We start from the raw sequence: 21,743 nt of genomic DNA on the forward strand, positions 1-21,743 counted from the left end.
GGTCCACCCTTTGCAGCTATAACAGCTTCAACTCTTCTGGGAAGGCTGTCCACAAGGTTTAGGAGTGTGTTTATGGGAATTTTTGACCATTCTTCCAGAAGCGCATTTGTGAGGTCACACACTGATGTTGGACGAGAAGGCCTGGCTCTCAGTCTCTGCTCTAATTCATCCCAAAGGTGTTCTGTCGGGTTGAGGTCAGGACTCTGTGCAGGACAGTCAAGTTCATCCACACCAGACTCTGTCATCCATGTCTTTATGGACCTTGCTTTGTCCATACTGTTATACTGTGGAATATTTAGGAGCGAGGAAATTTCACGACTGGATTTGTTATAGTATAGTATATACACTATATTGCCAAAAGTATTCGCTCACCCATCCAAATAATCAGAATCAGGTGTTCCAATCACTTCCATGGCCACAGGTGTATAAAATCAAGCACCTAGGCATGCAGACTGTTTTTACAAACATTTGTGAAAGAATGGGTCGCTCTCAGGAGCTCAGTGAATTCCAGTGTGGAACTGTGATAGGATGCCACCTGTGCAACAAATCCAGTCGTGAAATTTCCTCACTCCTAAATATTCCACAGTCAACTGTCAGCTGTATTATAAGAACGTGGAAGTGTTTGGGAACGACAGCAACTCAGCCACGAAGTGGTAGGCCACGTAAACTGACGGAGCGGGGTCAGCGGATGCTGAGGCGCATAGTGCGAAGAGGTCGCCAACTTTCTGCAGAGTCAATCGCTACAGACCTCCAAACTTCATGTGGCCTTCAGATTAGCTCAAGAACAGTGCACAGAGAGCTTCATGGAATGGGTTTCCTGACCTCAACCCGATAGAACACCTTTGGGATGAATTAGAGCAGAGACTGAGAGCCAGGACTTTTCGTCCAACATCAGTGCCTGACCTCACAAATGCGCTTCTGGAAGAATGGTCAAAAATTCCCATAAACACACTCCTAAACCTTGTGGACAGCCTTCCCAGAAGAGTTGAAGCTGTTATAGCTGCAAAGGGTGGACCGACGTCATATTGAACCCTATGGATTAGGAATGGGATGTCACTTAAGTTCATATGCGAGTCAAGGCAGGTGAGCGAATACTTTTGGCAATATAGTGTATGTATAATGTGTATATATATATATGTGTGTGTGTGTATATATATATGTATATATATATATATATATATATATATATATATATATTATTATATATTATATATATATATATATATATATAATATATATATTATTATATATTATATATATATAATATATATATATATATATATATATATATATATATATATATATATATATATATAAAATATATATATATATATATATATATATATATATATATATATATATATATATATATATATATATATATATATATATATATATATATATATATATATATATATATATAAAATATATATAATAATATAATATATATATATATATCATAAATTGTACAAAAAAAAACAGGATATTTTTATTTTTCTTGCTCGCTAAAAGCCATATTTCCAAGTTGTTTTATTTGCATTTTATTTTCCCAGCATTTATTTTTCACTTTTTTTTATTTAATATATGCATGCTAAACAAAAATCTCTGAACTCATACTGGCATTTCATGCACAAAACCTCAACAAAATTATATTCACTATGTTTCTATAATGAATAATTCTGCCATGCCTACTGCTCACGTGTCCTGATTTGCAATTAAACACAAAATACTAACGTCAAGAATAATGTAAAGGAAAGCAGTTGCTTTAATAATTATCTAGAAATCAAGGCTGTGTAAACAGAACAGCAATTGCGCCATGTTGTGTATTGATTTTGATTATTATTCGCATTGCTCTAGTGGCTTAAACTTCTTATTCGTAAACCACTTTCCTAAGGAGGAAAGTGTATTTGACGCTGCTCCAGATAGATTATTTTATTGCGGGGGGTGGAAACCAAACAAACAAAGCAGCATCTGAATTTGTAATTTGTCATGCAGGCCAATAAACTGTCTCCCTTCCCCCTTTGCCCCTTCACTTCCTGTTTAAAATGGCTATGTACAGGAAATGCCAAAGCAGGTGCAGTTCATCCCATTCACCAGAGGGGGTTAAAAAAACCAACGTAGTGAAAAACATTGTTAGTATTATTCTTTCTTTACATTTGCCTCCTACATTTACAGTAACTGCATTAAGAGAGCGTTGTTTCTGAACCCTCAGTGTACACACTGCTTTCTTATAATCTCTTTCTCCATTCCATATACGGTAGTATTTCTGTCTCATCCATGTCGTCACACGATAATATAGCAGGTCTTGGGTCTAATAGCAGACGTGTGTATTAGTGGTGTGTGACTGTGGCTGTGATTACAGAGTCTGTGAGAAACACTCCCACTACGGACCTGCTGCCTGCCTCGGCTCAGCCCTCCTGCTCCATCGATCACTCGGAGACCGACATCAGTTACCACAGCTCAGCGGCCGAGGATGAGCCCAGCTACAACCCCCCAACGGCACACGTGCGCCCCACACACCCGCTCAAGAGCTTCGCCGTGCCCTCAGTGCCCGCCCACGGCTCCGCCTATGAGGGAGTTGCTCTGCCTAGCACGCCCCTGCTTTCTCAGACAGGTGCGAGTGTTTGTTTGGGAAGCTGAATTGAGGCGTCATTCATTCGAGAGCAGATTGATTTAGTAGACTGTTTTAGAGCATGCTGTTGAACACACATAAAATTCTAACCGTTTATCATATCAGACATCACGTCTGTCCAGGGTTGCCAGGGTTACAAATTCTAAGGCAAGTTTGTCCAGTTGTGAGGGGGAAAAAAATGATAATCATCACTAGTACATAAAGTATAAAGCACAAGAGTAGACGATGTTTCTCTGAAATTTCTTATTATAAGACATAGTGCAGAGTTTTGATAGTAATAGTAATAGTCGACGATAAAAATGTTTATTGTGGCTCTGAAATCAGATATGCACATGCAACCGAGGAAAAAAAAAAAAGAAGAGTATACGTGTGAAAAGCAGGTGAGACCTGGCACCCCTGCCTCTTTACACACACTGTAATCTGAATCTGACTGAATCTGAATGATCACTTTAGTGCTGTTATTAAATCATTTTGTTACTGTTACATTAACGACTGTGATCAGGAATTCTACATTTATCACTTATGATTAAAAAGTGTATTGTTTTTAAAAAAAAAAATCACATGAACAAGAATACAAGAATCTGGTCTCTTGGCTGTATTCGAAGAGTTTGGAGTCAACAACAAAATAACCGTCTATATCTCATTTTTACCTCATCGAAGAATCCAAAGCAGCAGATGTTTCACTTCAGTATATCTCACGTGACTTAGTGGACACCTCTTAAGAGAAGCAGAATGAACTCTCCCTTTAGTCCCTGTTGTGACATGGATCCATATCAGTTCAATTTCAATTCATTTGATTTGTATAGCGCTTTTAACAGTGGACATTGTCTTAAAGCAGCTTTACAGAAATTTTGAAACATAGAAAAATGATAAAGATGCAAGTTACTATTTATTTCTAACATTCATCCCTAATGAGAAGCCTGAGGTGACGGTGGCGAGGAAAAACTTCCCGAGATGATATGAGGAAGAAACCTTGAGAGGAACCAGGCTCAGAAGGGAACCTGACAGCATTATCATTATCCCTGTTAATGATATAAAAGTTGAAAACGTTAAAGATTATTGAGTACTGCATATGTCTGTGAACTCCATGATGCTCATGTTAAACTGGGTGGGCACAGAGTGGGAATGGGGTGGTTGAGAGGTGTGGGTGAGGGTTGGGTGGTTGTGACTTTTGGGTTTTATTTTATTTTATTTTATTTTATTTTATTTTATTTTATTTTATTTTATTTTATTTTATTTTATTTTATTTTATTTTATTTTATTTTATTTTATTTTATTTTATTTTATTTTATTATTTATTTATTTATTTATTTATTTATTTATTTATTATTATGGTAATAATTTTTATTGTTATGTTGTTAATTATTATTAGTTGTTATACTGAAATTATGCTTGCACTCTGTTGTATTAGTTAGTTTGTGTTTGAAGAAAAAAATATTCTGATGAATATATTTGTTGAGGATTAATCTGATGAATATATTTGTTGAGGATATTAACCAGCGCTTGAATATGAATTATCTGTTTGTCTGTTTCATTACCTTTGTTCTGTTTCATTCAGCCAGAAGTCTGATTTATTTTTAATGTAAAAATGTTATTGATAATGCTTGCCATTGAATTGCTGATTTTGTTGCATATCTGGCAACCCGTTTTTAACAGCTAGGTGTAATATAAAGGGTGTATAATACACACACTGAAGAAAGGATCAAGAGCTTCACTGAAATGTGTGTGGTGATGTTTTTTTTCCCCAGGTCCTCATTCAGTCAAGACCGCCTCCATCGGGACACTGGGCAGGACGAGGACGCCCATGCCAGTAATCGTGCCCAACGCACCAGACGTGTCAGACAGCAGCAGAATGCTGGAGGAATGCGAGAGTGTGAGTATCACTGCTCGTCTCACACACTCTGTATCAGCTCAGTAAACTCATCCACAAGACCAGAAGAGAAGCAACCGAGTGCGATGTTTAACTCTCCGTGTATAGGGGTACGAGTGCAGAAGTTTGTATCCCCCAGATTAAATATCGAAATGTGGGTGTGTCCTGCAACTAGACGAAACGTTTCAAAAGAAACAAAAAGCAGCATTCGTGAGGAGCAGGTTGGTGTCCAGTCCTGATATGAAAGAAGAGTTTATTAGATGGGCTATTAATTAAAAAAGAAGAGTTATTAATTAATTAATTATTAATGAAAAAAGAAGAGTTAAGACAGAATATTAATTACAAAAAGTTAGGATAGTCTATTAATTAAAAAAGAATAGTTAGGACAGAATATTAATTAAAATAAAAAAAGAGCTGGGACAGAATATTAATTAAAAAAGAAGAGTTAGGACAGAATATTAATTAAAATAAAAAAAGAGCTGGGACAGAATATTAATTAAACAAGAAGAGTTATGACAATATTAATTAAAAAAAGAAGAGTTAGGACACAATATTAATTAAAAAAGAAGAGTTAGGACAATATTAATTAAATAAAAGTAGCGTTAAGACAGAATATTATTTTTAAAAAGAAGAGCTAGGACACAATTAAAAAAGAAGAGTTAGGATAATATTAATTAAATAAAAGTAGAGTTAGGACAGAATATTAATTAAAAAAAGAAGAGTTAGGACACAATATTAATTAAAAAGAAGAGTTAGGACAGAATATTAATTTAAAAAAGAAGAGTTGGGACAGAATATTAATTAAACAAGAAGAGTTATGACAATATTAATTTAAAAAAGAAGAGTTAGGACAGAATATTAATTAAAAAAGAAGAGTTAGGACAGAATATTAATTTAAAAAAGAAGAGTTGGGTCAGAATATTAATTAAACAAGAAGAGTTATGACAATATTAATTTAAAAAAATAAGAGTTAGAACAATATTAATTAAAAAAAGAAGAGTTAGGACACAATATTAAAAAAGAAGAGTTAGGATAATATTAATTAAATAAAAGTAGAGTTAGGACAGAATATTAATTAAAAAAGAAGAGCTAGGACAGAATATTAATTTAAAAAAGAGCTAGGACACAATTAAAAAAGAAGAGCTAGGACACAATATTAATCAAAAAAGAAGAGTTAGGACACAATATTAATCAAAAAAGAAGAGCTAGGACACAATATTAATTAAAAAAGAAGAGCTAGGACACAATATTAATTAAAAAAGAAGAGCTAGGACACAATTAAAAAAGAAGAGCTAGGACACAATATTAATTAAAAAAGAAGAGCTAGGACACAATATTAATCAAAAAAGAAGAGTTAGGACACAATATTAATCAAAAAAGAAGAGTTAGGACACAATATTAATCAAAAGAGAAGAGTTAGGACACAATATTAATCAAAAAAGAAGAGTTAGGACACAATATTAATTAAAAAAGAAGAGCTAGGACACAATATTAATTAAAAAAGAAGAGCTAGAACACAATATTAATTAAAAAAGAAGAGTTAGGACACAATATTAATTAAATAAAAGTAGAGTTAAGACAGAATATTAATTTTAAAAAGAAGAGCTAGGACACAAAATTAAAAAAGAAGAGTTAGGACACAATATTAATTAAATAAAAGTAGAGTTAAGACAGAATATTAATTTTAAAAAGAAGAGCTAGGACACAATATTAATTAAATAAAAGTAGAGTTAAGACAGAATATTAATTTTAAAAAGAAGAGCTAGGACACAAAATTAAAAAAGAAGAGTTAGGACACAATATTAATTAAAAAGAAGAGCTGGGACAGAATATTAATTAAACAAGAAGAGTTATGACTATATTAATTAAAAAAAAGAAGAGTTAGGACAGAATATTAATTAAAAAAGAAGAGTTAGGACAGAATATTAATTTAAAAAAGAAGAGTTGGGACAGAATATTAATTTAAAAAAGAAGAGCTAGGACACTATTAATTAAAAAAGAAGAGTTAGGACACAATATTAATTAAAAAAGAAGAGCTAGGACACAATATTAATTAAAAAAGAAGAGCTAGAACACAATATTAATTAAAAAAGAAGAGTTAGGACAGAATATTAATTTAAAAAAGAAGAGTTAGGACACAATATTAATTAAAAAAGAAGAGCTAGAACACAATATTAATTAAAAAAGAAGAGCTAGAACACAATATTAATTAAAAAAGAAGAGTTAGGACAGAATATTAATTTAAAAAAGAAGAGTTAGGACACAATATTAATTAAAAAGAAGAGCTGGGACAGAATATTAATTAAACAAGAAGAGTTATGACTATATTAATTAAAAAAAAGAAGAGTTAGGACAGAATATTAATTAAAAAAGAAGAGTTAGGACAGAATATTAATTTAAAAAAGAAGAGTTGGGACAGAATATTAATTTAAAAAAGAAGAGCTAGGACACTATTAATTAAAAAAGAAGAGTTAGGACACAATATTAATTAAAAAAGAAGAGCTAGGACACAATATTAATTAAAAAAGAAGAGCTAGAACACAATATTAATTAAAAAAGAAGAGTTAGGACAGAATATTAATTTAAAAAAGAAGAGTTAGGACACAATATTAATTAAAAAAGAAGAGTTAGGACAGAATATTAATTTAAAAAAGAAGAGTTGGGACAGAATATTAATTTAAAAAAGAAGAGTTAGGACACAATATTAATTAAAAAAGAAGAGTTAGGACAGAATATTAATCAAAAAAGAAGAGTTAGGACAGAATATTAATCAAAAAAGAAGAGTTAGGACACAGTATTAATTAAGTAAAAGTAGAGATAAGGCAGAAAATTAATTTTAAAAAAGTTAGGACAGAATATTAATTAAAAAAAAGACGATGACTTAGGACAGAATTTTAATGAAAAACTCTTAATTAAAAAAACAGTGTAATACATTATGGTTTCTATAGTAACTGCTCATTCACAGAGACTAGTACAGGCTCTGCTAATAATAATCAGATGTAACAATAAATTCAGATATATTCAGTGATGTGAACAGATATTGAAGGAGTCTCCAGTGTCGCTGCTTTGTGAAAGTCACTGATACTCTGACTTTATCTCTTCAGCTGGTCAGTCGCACTACTGTGAAGTCTCCAGTAGACGTTTCTACTTCTGGTGGCCGTAGTAATAATGTGGATGAAGTAACTCGCATCCAGATCAGTATTGTGTATAAAATTCAGCATCATTTGGTATGAGATGAAGAAGCAGTGTGTGCGCTACTGTCTTCACTCCCATATTTGCATCTTTCTCGAGTCGCCGGACACGCCCACATCTAGTTGCTGTTGCTCATGTTACAGGTCACTTCTCATTGATAATGAATCCCCTCTGGTCACTTTATAGCTGTGACTCACAGTACTGTAACTTGATGTGGAAATGTTTTGCGTTTTAAAATGGAATTTTTAATCTAGTTTGTCTTCTCTCCCTCACACATCTCTGCTCTCTGCCCTCCCTTTTAACTACAAAACTGTCTGCTCGTTATAAACGAACGTTATTTTGCATCCTTTTATCATTTCTTCCAATCTGATCTGAAACCTGTTCCGTCGGCATCGATGACCAAAACCAAATCCTGTTCCGTTTTTGCCAATGCTCGTGCTTGTGAACGTTGTAACTCTGATTCTTCGCTTCTTTTCTCCAGCTCCACTGCCTGTCTCCTTTATAACTTCCTTTATAAAATTCCATCCCTGAGCTTTATTTTTTTTTTTTAACCTCCTCAAAGCGTGTTCTCTTTCCCTTCCCTCCCTCCTGCATTAACCCTCTCCCTCTTTCTCAGAAGTACGAGAAGGACGAGCTGTCGGAGGAGATGGCCCATCTGGAGGGCTTAATGAAGGACCTAAACGCCATCACCACGGCCTGAGCACAATCTCTACACCCTAACACACACACACACACACACACACACACACGCTTACTTCTGTCCACACAACCCGCCACGGCATGGACAAAGTTCTCAGTCCTTCACAGAACCGAATGAGAGAAAATTGAACATTTTTGGCTCGCCTTGCTAACTCTCAGGAAGGAAACGGCCATCGGTTAAAGGAGTGAGGAACATTTTGGGTACTGATTCCTTCTGGAACGTGTCTTTTTATTATTTTATTTTTCGCTCTTCGGAGACGCTGTTTGTTACCTTACGAATTAAAAAAAAAAAAAGGAAGATTACAGTATGCTGGTGTTCGTGCTGGTGCTCAAGGCACAATTTACAGTGTTTCATTTGTGCGTTTTTGTATCTCTCAATCTCCTTCTCTCTCCCTATATATATATAATCTCCCTCTATATATATATATATATATATATATTTCCACCCGTTCCAGTGAGGTGAACATTGGACACTGTCCCTTTTATTTTTTCATTTTTGTATTACGCATATCGATCGAATGACATCGTTCCTTTTTTTGTACGTCATCTTATTATTTTCTATGGGTTTTTTTTAATTATTATTATTTTATATACATATACGCTTAAAGATATGTATATAAGGTCAAAACTGCCTCATACTTCTTTTTTTTTTAAATAGCAATGTTTTCAGAGGAGAGCGCGTCAGCCCCATCAGCCTTACGGGGTTTCCCCGTCACCGAGAAAGTCCGACGCTCTGCGGAGGCTGGACGACGCGTCGGACATTCGGGTCGTCCTCGGTACGAGACGAAAAAACAAACGATTTTTTTTTGCCGAACGGGAGCTCCTTTCAGAATATTGCCTTACACTTCTGTCTGCACGGACACTCGTCCTTCGAGGAGGGAAGCAAAAATCATCCACCGCTCGTGTGTCACCTGCCACTGTGATATACAGACGCGCTCTCGTACGGAGCCGTGAGCGCGCCGCCTGCTAGACTGCGGCTTACGTTCTCGTCACTGGTGTCCCGGTGCTCTGGTTTGTTTTAATTTTTTTTTTTTTGACTTCAACTTCATACAGACTTCATCATCTTTGGACACTGATGTTACACAATAAAATGCAGTATACACTACAGTCCTTAGATTTTCTGAAGACGCATACACGAGTGCGAACACGGCAATGCTCCCAATGATCCTCCACTTAGTCTTTTCCTTTGTGTTTTTATTTTTCCTCACATGTAGCTGTTTTTTTTTATATGAAGAATTTCATTGTGAATGAGAAATGAAATATGTGGCAGTCTGGGAAAACCCTTGCATCCGGATCGAAAACTTTTCAGAAAGCGTCACTGTGGAAATGTTTTCATTTTTACTTTTAATTTTCTAGCAAAGTGATGTCGGAGATCGGCGAAATCGGATTATATCTCGTGACACACTGATCCAGGTTCAGATTGTAATGTTTCCGTCTGTTACAGTGCTGCCGTCTGTACGTTTCTCCCTGTAAATCCAGATCCGTCAATTAAGACACATTTCAGCGCACGGAGGGTTTTTCCCAGGCCGCCGACGCAGACGTTCTCCTGCTGGAAAAATCATTTTTCCTCCCCCCCCCTTCTTTTCAACCCAAAGAGCAGCATCACTTGCAATCGTATCATTCGCTCGACTTTGATTACTTCAGTGTCATATTTTTTCCCCCCATCTTCTTGAATGTGGGGTATGACTGTGAGGAATCGCCGGGTTACAGGAACACGTTCAGCGCTTGGACGACATTTGTACTTATTTGGGATAAAATACTACGTTGTTAGACAGTATACCTTTTTTGCACTTTTTTCAACAGGTTCTGGAAAAAAAAGAGAGAAAAAAAAACATTTCTTACATATCCTGTGTTTTCAATATAAAAGTTCTATTTGTGTAATGTAGTGTCATAGCTTTTAGCAGTAGGCAGCTGGTCTTGTTCATTTTTGTTTTTTTGTTTTGTTTCGTTTGCCTCTGAAACGGTATTTGAGCGACAGGTTTTACTGTGTTCCAGATGAGGAATTTTATTGTTGCTTATTTCTGTACAAAGATCTTTTTTGCTGTCTGTAGAATAATCTGTGGCTTTTTAAAAAACAAAAAAAAACAAAACAAGTTCTAAAATATGATGCGAGTGATGTCTTATTTACTAACACGCTTTCTTTTTCCAGGTCTCGGGTAATCAGTCGTTAGAGCATGAATATGTAGTTGTATTATAGTGTGTCGTGTGAATAATGAGTACGGCTTTGTAAGGAGTGAAGGCTTTGTGACCTGAAGTACCTGCAGAATGTGTGTGTGTGTGTGTTTGATATGGAGAGAGAGAGATGGTGAGCGTGAGAGAGAGTGCACGTGCGTATTCACATATTATATTGCTGATGTATTTTATCCCTCAGATGCTTCACACAATCCACACTTGGATTTGAAGGCCAGTTGTTTTGAGAATGTTGCAGAACTCTTGCCTCAGAGCTTCAGGGTCATGGGTTCCCTGTCCTACTGTATCCTGCGTTGGCAGTAGACGTGAATCTGATCTGATGCTGCTCAGTCGTGGGTAAAGCAGCACAGGAGTATGTGACTGAGCTTCTCATCACCTGAAACATGAACAGTCTAAACATACAAGATTTCTCTGGATGATGAAACTCAGAAACCTGGACATCTCAAAGTATTTTTTCCCTCACCATCACCCCTGCCTTGCTCATACGGGATAAATATAATGCATCTTAAATGTAGTTATTTCAGTAAAGCTGCTTCATGACAGTAAGCGGCGTTTAAAGCTCTACACAGTAAGCGTCTCTGTGATCATCGGCACAGAACTGGACGTTTCTAATCCAGACTGAGCTTTAAAAAAAACAATTACTGCATGTGTTTGAGAATTAGTCTTTATTTCTTGGTTAACTGGAAGTAATTAGGTTCTGGGAGTTTTGAAGTTCATCCCGACGGCTGGTTGAGTGACCTGCAGTGTGGAGAGCCCACCGAAATCCTGCAAATAAATCACAATATCAGTTCCGTTTCCACAGATCATTTAAAGTTACATGTTTTTTTCCTAATAACATCAATAATAAAGTAATAGAGGCCGTATATTTAAAGTGTTTATGTACACCGATCGGGCATAACATTATGAGCAGTGACTGACTGACTGTCGTTTGACCGACCGACTAATGTACACTGGACAGTCAGTCAGTCACTGCTCATAATGTTATGCCCGATCGGTGTACATAAACACTTTAATATGACTAACACTGATGATCTCTTCACCAGTCATCAATCATGGCACCTGTTAGTGGGTGGGATATATTAGGCAGCAAGTGAACATTTTGTCTTCAAAGTTGATGTGTTAGAAGCAGGAAAAATGGACAAGCATGAGGATTTGAGTGAGTTTGACAAGGACCAAATTGTGAGGGCTAGACCACTGGATCAGAGCATGTCCAAAACTGCAGCTCTTGTGGGGTGTTCCCAGTCTGCAGTGGTCAGTATCTACCAAAGGGGTCCAAGGAAGGAACAGTGGTGAACTGGCAACAGGGTCATGGGTGGTCAAGGCGCATTGATGCATGAAGGCTGGTCCGTGTGATCCGATCCAACAGACAAGCTACTGTTGCTCAGATTGCTAAAGAAGTTAATGCTGGTTCTGATAGAAAGGTGTCATAATACACAGTGCAAGTCTTTACACTGCCACATATCCAGAATAACACTAAAGCATTCATCTGAAGTCAAAACAGCTTTCTTCTCTTACCGGACCACCCGTTATAACTCTGTTAATTAAGTATAAAAGAAAAAAGATTTACGCCATCAAACTATTACGATGCATGGTGTGTACGTGAACTGAAGTCTCTCCTGTTCATCTTTCCTGCCGTACAATACTGTTGATACTCGATAATGTGTGAAACGACTTACCAGCATCTTCAGCATTTCACTGGTGTCAGGATCCACCTCAATGACCTCTTGATCCAGAGCAGAGACCTAAAACAGCCAGCAGGACGTTATTCCACAATACAGTTCATATTGGAGGAAAGAAACAATACAACACCATGAAATCAATACTACAAACTAAATTCTAACAAAAATAATTTGGTAAAAATAAAATAAAATCTAAACATGTAACCCATGAAGAAGCATCATAAAGTAAATTAATACTCTGGAAATGAAAATATTTATTTATTTCCTTCATGATGCTTCTTCATGGGTTACATGTTTAGATTTTATTTTAACCAAATTATTTTTTATTAGAATTTAGAAATAATTTCAACACTGCTGCTTTGAGCGCTCTTTTCCACATATTTATCGGGGTCGGGGTCGGGTGGGGGGGGGTAATACCCCGGGATTCGCCTGAGGAACGACTAAATCCTGCATACACAAAGCTCCAGAAGGTGTGTCACTAATCCAGCTGCAATCCACTGACCTCAGGAACATAGTTGTCTCTCCTCTCTCTCTCCTCTTCCTGGAGCTTGATGGAGATGCCTCTGACCGGACCTCTCTGGATCCTCTTCATCAAATGCGTCACATATCTGTCCATATACAAATAAAGTATAAATGAAAAAAATTAATGAATTCACAATTTTTTCCTTACCACAAAAAATTTTAGCGCTTGTTTCTAAGTTTTACGTTAACAAGAGACGGAAATCTCTCTCACCCGCAACCTTTTATATTAATACGACATCTGTAAAGAAATGATTTACACCACAGTGCTGTGGATGGGTTTATTCTGAAGATGTTGAGTATGTCAGTATCTTTATCTGGTAAGTGGTTAAGACTACTGATGCTGGTTCTGATAGAAAGGTGTCAGAATACACAGTGCACGACGGGTGACCAACACAATATTAGGAAGGTGGTCATAATGTTATGCCTGAACGGTGTATGTACCGTACCATAACATCAGTCAGTGGCTTAAACCAAAGCACGGAATCAAAGGGAAAAAACAACTGATGCAAATGAATTGTATGAGATTAAAAGCTGTAGCACTAATCATACAACTACTTTAACGACGTTACCCCCCTGAAACAGGGTTTGACTAACACCACGAGTGTTAACAGTGATTGAAATTCTGCACTCACCCTGCGATTTTGTTGCGCAGAGGCTTGCTGGGGATGATGGCGATCTCCTCGCACACCCTCTTGTTGACGTGGAAATCGCTGCCCAGTCGGGTGTAGTACTTCTCAATGATGAGTCGAGAAGCTCTCTTCACGGTCTTTGTCCTTACGCGGCCCTGAATATTAAATATATATATACACGTTATTATAAAAATCCCACAAAGCCTCAATAAGCAATTTCGAAAAACACGAACTCTGTCAGACTACTTTACTGATTCCTTTTCACTGAAAGAGAAATAAGGTTTAAGTATGTAACCTGAAAACATCTAACCATCTGGCTCATGCAGTTTAATTAATTCATTGTTAAATCTCTTCTATATTGTACGCTGATGCAGAGATATCACTCAGCTCTAAAATGAAATATTCTGCTCAACTGAACAAGGATTAGAAAAAAAAATATTACGTGACACCAAGACAAGGGTCTTGCCCACCCTTTGCCACCCCATCTCTAAAGACCTGGACACGCCCCTAATGATACAACCAAACATGTTGGATTGCATTTTATTTATTTTCTGATAAACGGTGACTTTCAGGTTTTAAAATAAGACGTAAAAGCTAACCGTGTAAGCTAAGCTAGCTGTGTTGGCGAAGCACGCGCTACCTACGTAATCTTCACGCGCTGGTGTTCGTGACTGTAGCCTAGCGATGGGTACTTGCGCGAGAGTACTTATTTACCATCAAAACTCGATTTTCTAACTAAATAAACACCGTGTCGTCTTCCAGCAAAATCTTATGGACTGAATCCGCGGCACGAACGTTCGATGTAGCACGAGTTAGGAAACGATACGTTAGCCTTCCTCGAGCTCTCGCGCACTCTACCTACAAAAAAATCGTAACATTTTAAATACGTTGTCATTCGCACTGCTCATCTTTCCTAACCATGTGAAGAAGTGATATTTGGTGCTTCGGACAACAATAAGCAGGGAAATTACAAAGATGACGACGGATTCGAAAAGTTTCAAGTATCCAGCGTAAACAACCCACCATGTTGACTCAGGTCTCAGAAAAGGACCTGATGGAGCGCAGGGCGGAAGTTTATATCTTCTGCCGGAAGTACAATAAAAGTCCCGAAGAATACGGATTTCTAAATGACCAAATTCATTATTATTATTATTATTATTATTATTATTATTATTATTATTATTATTATTATTATTATTATTAATGATTGTGTTATTATTATTATTAGTGTTTATTATTATTATTTTATGTTGACACCACTATTCAAAAATATTTCCAATAATAAAGATAAGGAGGAGGAAGCAAGCACTTTTTTTTGGTTTAATAGTTATAATTATTAAAATTTCTCTTAAGCTTGTTCACTAAACTACTGCACTATTGTCGATGATACCCTAATTATATTTTTTATGCCAATGTTTTTCTTAAACAAGAATTATGGAACTTTTTCCATATTGCAGTCATCATAAATTAAATCCTAAATCTTGTATGAACAAACCAATATAATCTACAGCTAACTACAAAATAAAATGAATAAACATCTCTATATAAATTAGGCATGCATTGGGTAATATTTTAAGCTGGAAGTGCTGCATATTTTATTTAATGAAAAGGTTCTGGTAGGTAAACTAGATTTCTTTAGGAAACAAAATGGTCGAATAAAATGTAGATCAAGCAGCACCATGAAGAATAAAAGCAAGGGGTGAGATATACTGTGTACAGCAAAACAAAAAATTGGTTTATAGGGTTCAGTCTGTAAAACATGATGGGACACAAGCCATACAATAATTACGTAAAACATCATCCATCTTCTGTAGTGTTTATCCTACACAGCGTCATGGGGAGCCTGGAGCCTGTCCCTGGGGACTCGGGGCACAAGGCAGGGAACACCATGGATGGGGAGGCAACGCATTACAGAGCACGCATTTATACACACAAACACACACACACACACACACACGGCAGAGGCAGGAATCAAGCCCCAAACCCTCAAGGTATCCTCAAGGAACACCATCAAACCAATTCCTAAACAGTAAAACACTCTTTTATAAGATCCCCAATCAGGTCTTTTTGCCTTAGTTTAAATATTTCACTCATATCAGTTTCATCAGCCTTATTTGTAGTGAATTCTTGTCACTGGAGACTCGTTCAATAAACACTACGTAAACGTCTCCTCAGAGAACTTCACCATATCAACACTTCAATCTGTTTACATCGGTGCTTGCCTCCGAGTTAGCTGTAAACACAGAAACAGTAATATTAGGAGAGGTGTATTAATATAAACCTGTGTTGTGTGTTATAGTAGACTCAGAGGTGCTGTTAAAGAACATTCACTACCTTCTGGCCAATCAGAACATACACTATATTGCCTATATTACACTATATATAAGTTTTGGGACACCCCTCCAAATCATTGAATTCAGGTGATGTTTTTCAGGTGTTGGACTCGTCCCCTTAGTTCCAGTGAAAGGAACTCTTAATGCTTCAGCATACCAAGACATTTTGGACAATTTCATGCTCCCAACTTTGTGGGAACAGTTTGGGGATGACCCCTTCCTGTTCCAACATGACTGCATACCAGTGCAAAAGGCAAGGTCCATAAAGACATGGATAAGTGAGTTTGGTGTGGAGGAACTTCAGAGTCCTGACCTCAACCTGATAGAACACCTTTGAGATGAATTAGAGAAGAGACTGCGAGCCGGACCTTCTCGTTCAACATCAGAGCTGGACCTCACAAATGCGCTTCTAGAGGAATGGTCAAAAATTCCCCTAAACACACTCCTAAACCTTGTGGAAAGCCTTCCCAGAAGAGTTGAAGCTGTTATAGCTGCAAAGGCCGGAACAACTCCATATTACATTCACGTGCATGTAAAGGCAGAAGTCCCAAAACTTTTGGCAATATAGTGTATCATGCTGTGGTTTAACTGAGAATAGACTTGAGTAAGGTTAAAAAATACCCTTAAAGTTTCTGTTTAAAAAGAAAGGGCAAAAATAATCGAAACTTCTCGTCAGATGAGACGAATCCTATAAAATGTAACCAAACAGCTGAAAGTGACACAGACCCCAGAAGTTGAGACAATTTCCTTTATTTTACATAAAAAAGGGTGCAAACTTGATTTTCCCTTTAAGAGTGGAGGGAATAAAAATTGTATTTGAAAGGTTAAATGTGGTACTTCATATAACTCCTCAGGAAAAATAGCCTTTAAGACATTTATCTTTCTGCAAAAAAAAAAAAAAAAAAGAAAAGAAAGAAAAACACAAGTGGGAAAACGAAACAAAACTAAAAGGGATGGGTCCCTCCCGATCGAAAGCCCTTGACTAAACGAAACCATTCAGATGCATTAACATTCATAATTCAGCATAGACTTATGACTTCAGATTCAATGCATGAGAGGATTTGTTTTCCTTCTTCTTCGTTTTAAATAGAACCAGAACCGGAAAGGGGGGATTACAGTACTGTACAAGTTATACTTTCATTACTTGGATAGAAACAAAAAAATAATAATAATCCAAAGTGTTGCACAGAATCTTTTCTGAAATACTGCGAGAGGAAAAAAAAAACAACCTGTAGTGATAAAACACGGATGAAAATCGTAGCGGTGTTCAATCTGAACTTTGTTGAAGGATGTGCCGTTTCATGAAGCAGATCTAGAATTTGTTCACATTAAAATTTCACACAGATTTTATAACCGACGATGAGTGACAGCAATGGCGATCCGAAGAAGAAGAAATAAAAAAGCTAGAAAATACTTGCAGGTTTAAGGCTGGGATTTTACACAAGCTGTACGAACAGAAAGTTCATGCCCAGGCGGTACGTCCCAGCTCGCTGGATTCACCGCTGCGTCCCTAATCCGAGGCCACGCACTGGATCGACTGCAGAAATCCTCTAATCTAACGATTTACAATTGCTCATTTGATCCCTTTTATGAGACTACGGTGATGCAAACATGACGACTATTAAGACATCCTTGAGCATTTCATTCATTTCTGACCTTCTTCTGAGGATAAATCACTGTTTATTCAACCACCTCGTCATGGAAAGTATGACTAGGGTGAAAAGCGGCTGCGTTTTGAAATCGGCTAGTAGTCAGTCTTTACGCCGGATTCGGCCGAGAGTCCGGTAAAAAAAATAAAAATAAAAATAAAAAATAAAGGAACGACGTCTCGGTAAAAACGTCGAGGATTTCAGTGTTTAGTGTTGAAAGGAAAAGAAATAGATCCCATTTTAGTGAAACTGGTCAGCAGATGGCTCCCTTTGCCACACACAAAAAAAAAACATTTCCCAACCTAATGACATTTCCTCCATTTTGATTTTTTTTTTTTACAAAATCAAACAAAAAAAAGAAGACAAAAACAAAACAAAACAAAAAAAATGGTATTCATCTTGAACCTTTACCCAAATTTAATAACACTGATCCCAAATCTGGGCAAAAAAACCAAAACAAAACCTAGCAAGGATGTGCAGCATACAGACAAGATACTACCACCCTAAAACTCTGAAAACCTGGCAGAAAGAAATGGAAGAGCGTGGGATAGAAGGAGAAGAAGTGTACAGACTCGTCGTCTTCTTGCACAAGTCGTTCTCCCTTAAGCGAGCGCACAGGCACACCCGACAGCAGCAAGCAGCACCCGTCCAAATAAAAACAAAACAAAAAACAAAACACCCACTAAACTCCCACCAAACATTCGTGTGGAGGCACATCATATGCAAATACAAGAAACAACAGTTTAAATAAAAATAAAAAATAAGAAAGAAGCCTCTCCTTAGACACTACTGGGAGAGATTCGGTGCCAACAGAGCGAGTAGGATTCAAGTACTTTCCAAAGAAAAATAATAATTTACAACTGATGTGACTCGAGTTACACAGGACGAGTGCGAGATACAACAAGAAAAAAACAAAACAAAAAAAAACCTCTAGATAAGCAAATCTGAAATATTGCTCACAATGCATGTTGCATACACACTGGTTCGATGGCAAGCTGCCCGTCCTTGATACTCAGTTCCCACAAACACCGAGCGACATCCGTTTCTCAGCTGCAAGGGCGTCGGGGTTTCGTCCGGCAGGGACTTCGCTCCTCATAGCATCATTCAAAAAAACAACAAGACGACGACGAATGCTCGTATATTTTTTCTGAAATATTCCGCAATCGAGATCATCCCCTTTTACTGTTCTTTTGGTCCGTGTAAAAGGAGGTCACGTTTTCTTTAGTCCACGCTGTATTTCGAGAGATTATTATTTATGCTACTGGATCGGAATTTTCTAGAAATATCATCAGTGGTCAAAATTCAAAGCTCATAACTCACCGGTTTCTCAAACTGGCTAAAAGATCTTCGAAGGTTAAAGAGGAGACTAAAGGTAGTGAAAGTGTAGTGCGGTTCACGTTTATCCATGAATTCTCTCTCTCTCTCTGTCTGTCTGTCTTTCTTCCCAAATTCTGTATGGCCTGGTAATGGGGGGGGGAAAAAAAAAAAGAAAGAAAAAAAAAGAGGGTATATCATTTCAATTCACATTTACTATACATTTTAAAATTAATCACAAAAAGCATGGACTCACTATATGGGATTTGGGCCAATAAGCCATGTTCTGAACAGGGGAGAAAAGAAAACACCTTAGGTACAAATTAATTGACGAAAAGGATTGTCTAACTCCATTTCTGGAGCAGCACACAGTTTCACAAACCTGATTCGGATTCGCACTCCAGACCTTTTGCACGTTAAATCAGGTGTGGTAAAGCTCTCCAGAACTGAAGCTAGATACTAAAATGGGCTCTAAGGGTGGCCTCATCCTACGGTTAAGAGATCACAGGCCTGCCCGTGACGGAGCCGCTCAAGACCGATTTGGGAGGGAACGGAAAAGTGACGTGAGGCTGAACAATACCCAGCAGTCACAGATTTGGAGTCGGTTTAATTCGGATTTTATATACGTTTCTTGTAAGAGGGACTGAAAGTACTACATTAACAAAAGGCGAGAGAAGAGTTCCGTAGTGTCTTAACGCAGAACCGCAGCCCTGCTGTCTAGTGTTAGTTAAGGCATTAAGATGAGGATATTTAGCAGTGGCAGTTTGAGAGGCTTCTCTAAGACAGCACTCGAGTTACCATCGTCAGTTTGCATGATCCCTTTAAAAAAAAAAAAAAAAAAAACTATCCGGATCGGACACTGGTCACTGAAACTGCTACGAGGCAAGGAAACACTTCATAAACAGCCATTATTACACGTTACGAACGTTAGCAAGCTTCCTATTAACCGTTACACCGTTCTGACGCTCTGTTCATATAGACATAGAAACGCATGGCGTGAAGAAATACATATTATAGGGACATAAAAGAATGTTCAGTCTCCCACAGACCGACTGGATTACTCCCTGGCACATTAAATAATTATTCTCTTCGGCAATCGTTTCCATTTATATGGCATCATAATAATAATAATAATAATAATAATTATAATAATAATAATAGTGTAAAAAAAAAAAACATACAAGAAACGCCACGTTTAAACCAGGGATTGGGTTCAGAAAAATAAGACGCTTACAAGGGAAAAAAAAAAATCAAATCAAATCAAATAAACGCAGTGAGAACGTTTGATACAAAGAGAACCACGGAGCGTCTCACTGGCGAGTTCAGCTCTGAATCCCAGCTAATAGAAAAGTCAGGTTCACGTTAAAGCGATACTATATCACAAGAGGAGAAAGCAGCATGACTGGCTGGCTGGCTGACTGGCAGGTCGGTGTGGGTGGAGTGCTTTAGAACAAGCAGCTTAAATAGCATTCAGTAGAACTGGGGAGTGTGCTGAGGCTCTCGACCGTGGAACTGAGCGCCACAGACCTGGACGCTCTCCTCGTCTCCTTAGAGCAGAGCCAGGTAGCACATCGCATCAGCACGAGGGTCGAAGGCCATGAATACAATGCTGTCACTTTACACTTGGCTGCTTATTTCACACATTTACAGAGTCCACAAAGAAAGGCCTGTTAGCTTTGTTGTGTTAAGACGGTTAGCGTTTTTGTTTGTTTTTTTTGTCTTTTTGCTTTGTTTTTTTACGAGGTTTACGCTGACCCTGTCCAATAGATACACAAACTCTGCTAGCAAAATTTCAAAGGCTCTGACCACGCAGTCAGGAGGAGCAGAAAATACAAAGGAGAGTAGTGAAAGCTAGCAGGTGGTGCAATGGATCGATATATGAACTCCAGTGTGGATGAAGCTCCTCTGTTTGAGAGTGACTCCCTCCAAAAAATAAAAAAATCCCCCCCTCTGGAGCTGCTGGGTCTGTCACAAAGGCAGAACCCTGGAGGGCTCCCTTAAAGAGCCGGCTCTCTCATCACGGATGGATGGAGAGGGGGGGGGCGTAAAACAAAAAAAATATGAAACGAAACAAGAAGCATGAAGGAGTGCAATGCTTAGAGATAGAGTTCCAGTGCTTAGAGATCCAAATAAGTGTGTTTGTGTGTGTATATTCCGATACAAGAAAACCGTCCATGAGTCCTGCATCCGTTTCACACGATATGTGCATGTTTCCGTTCTCTCTCTCTCTCACTCACACAGGCAGGTCCCTTTGAGGCAATTCATTGAGGGCATTGTTGTCTTCTTTTGAATAAAATTTCTTTATTGAACGTTCTTAAAATGGGCTGAGTGGAGCGGGTGACGGATCATTTGTGCCGAGCGGTGTTCTTTTTCCTCTTCCTCTTGAAGAAGCAGCAGCACCTGAAATAAGACACAGAGATAGGTTACAGTCAGAACGACCCGACCCGATCCGACGCTCTGTCTGATCGATGCAAATGATGCAATTTAGGTATCGCCGGCTAGTGGCGTTATGTACAGCAGCAGGCTTTAATGCAAAACACCTTCTGTTACTCTATACAAATCTCTTAAAGCTGGTTGATTACATTGTTTTTAATATAAGAAAGCACACAGGCAGCGTTGATCACGAAAGTTACATGTAAACACGAGCACACACGCTTATGGCTTAGTGGAGTTAGGAGAGTTCGGAGAGACAGCAACAATACGACAGGATGAACCCATGGAAAATGGCTGGAGGAGCATGCAGAGGAAAGAGAACAGCTCCAGACTGACACATAGAAAAGTGATGCGGTTCACTACAGCCGTAGTGACGTCCCTGCAAGGCCCATCAAGTTTAAAATCCGCCAATATGAGGTGTTAGGTTTAGACTAGTCCCGAATTCCCTTTTTTTCTGTATTTTTCAATGTGAAATCTTTCCCCTAAATTTAAAACCCCATAATGGTGAGTAGGAGGCCTCCCTCGATTAAACGGAGTCTAATCTGAACATGTATCGAGAAAGCCTGCAACTGTTTTGGGCTTTTTCTTTTTGTGCTTTCAC

General features: G+C 37.6%; 3 protein-coding genes across 15 annotated transcripts in view; 1 reads left to right on the forward strand and 2 right to left on the reverse strand.

Moving 5' to 3' along the window:
- neo1a (neogenin 1a) overlaps window positions 1–10,501 on the forward strand; it is a 147,206-nt gene extending 136,705 nt beyond the window's left edge. For 3 of the 10 annotated variants that reach the window (XM_058400696.1, XM_058400695.1, XM_058400698.1), the window contains 3 exons: window positions 2,363–2,614; window positions 4,381–4,505; window positions 8,311–10,498. In XM_058400696.1, the coding sequence (XP_058256679.1) occupies window positions 2,363–2,614; window positions 4,381–4,505; window positions 8,311–8,394 (461 nt within the window). In that variant the 3' untranslated portion in view covers window positions 8,395–10,498. Of the gene's footprint in view, window positions 1–2,362; window positions 2,615–4,380; window positions 4,506–8,175 lie in introns of all 10 variants that reach the window. The other 7 variants (XM_058400701.1, XM_058400702.1, XM_058400692.1 and 4 more) reach the window with 5 other exon arrangements.
- A 732-nt stretch (window positions 10,502–11,233) lies between these two features.
- On the reverse strand, window positions 11,234–14,517 carry rps17 (ribosomal protein S17). Its single transcript, XM_058400703.1, has 5 exons — window positions 14,437–14,517; window positions 13,417–13,568; window positions 12,765–12,870; window positions 12,260–12,325; window positions 11,234–11,348 (listed from the first exon to the last, which is right to left on the reverse strand). The coding sequence occupies exons 1-5, from the start codon at window positions 14,437–14,439 to the stop codon at window positions 11,274–11,276; spliced, it is 402 nt and encodes a 133-aa protein (XP_058256686.1). The 5' UTR covers window positions 14,440–14,517; the 3' UTR covers window positions 11,234–11,273.
- A 1,963-nt stretch (window positions 14,518–16,480) lies between these two features.
- Window positions 16,481–21,743, reverse strand: part of csnk1g1 (casein kinase 1, gamma 1) — a 31,314-nt gene continuing 26,051 nt past the window's right edge. For all 4 annotated transcript variants that reach the window (XM_058401348.1, XM_058401345.1, XM_058401349.1 and 1 more), the window contains one exon: window positions 16,481–21,109. In XM_058401348.1, coding sequence (XP_058257331.1) covers window positions 21,055–21,109 — 55 coding nt within the window. In that variant the 3' untranslated portion in view covers window positions 16,481–21,054. The remainder of the gene's footprint in view (window positions 21,110–21,743) is intronic.

This window comes from Hemibagrus wyckioides, linkage group LG10 (genome assembly GCF_019097595.1).
Source record: "Hemibagrus wyckioides isolate EC202008001 linkage group LG10, SWU_Hwy_1.0, whole genome shotgun sequence".
Lineage (NCBI taxonomy): Eukaryota > Metazoa > Chordata > Actinopteri > Siluriformes > Bagridae > Hemibagrus > Hemibagrus wyckioides.

What these genes read in the sequence shown, in the direction of transcription:
- rps17 (XM_058400703.1), bottom strand. An exon ending in CTGCGCAACAAAATCGCAGG is followed by an intron (nt 12,871 to 13,416) that starts GTGAGTGCAGAA and finishes GTATATGGACAG; the next exon opens with ATATGTGACGCATTTGATGA. An exon ending in GTGAAATGCTGAAGATGCTG is followed by an intron (nt 11,349 to 12,259) that starts GTAAGTCGTTTC and finishes ATTTATTTGCAG; the next exon opens with GATTTCGGTGGGCTCTCCAC.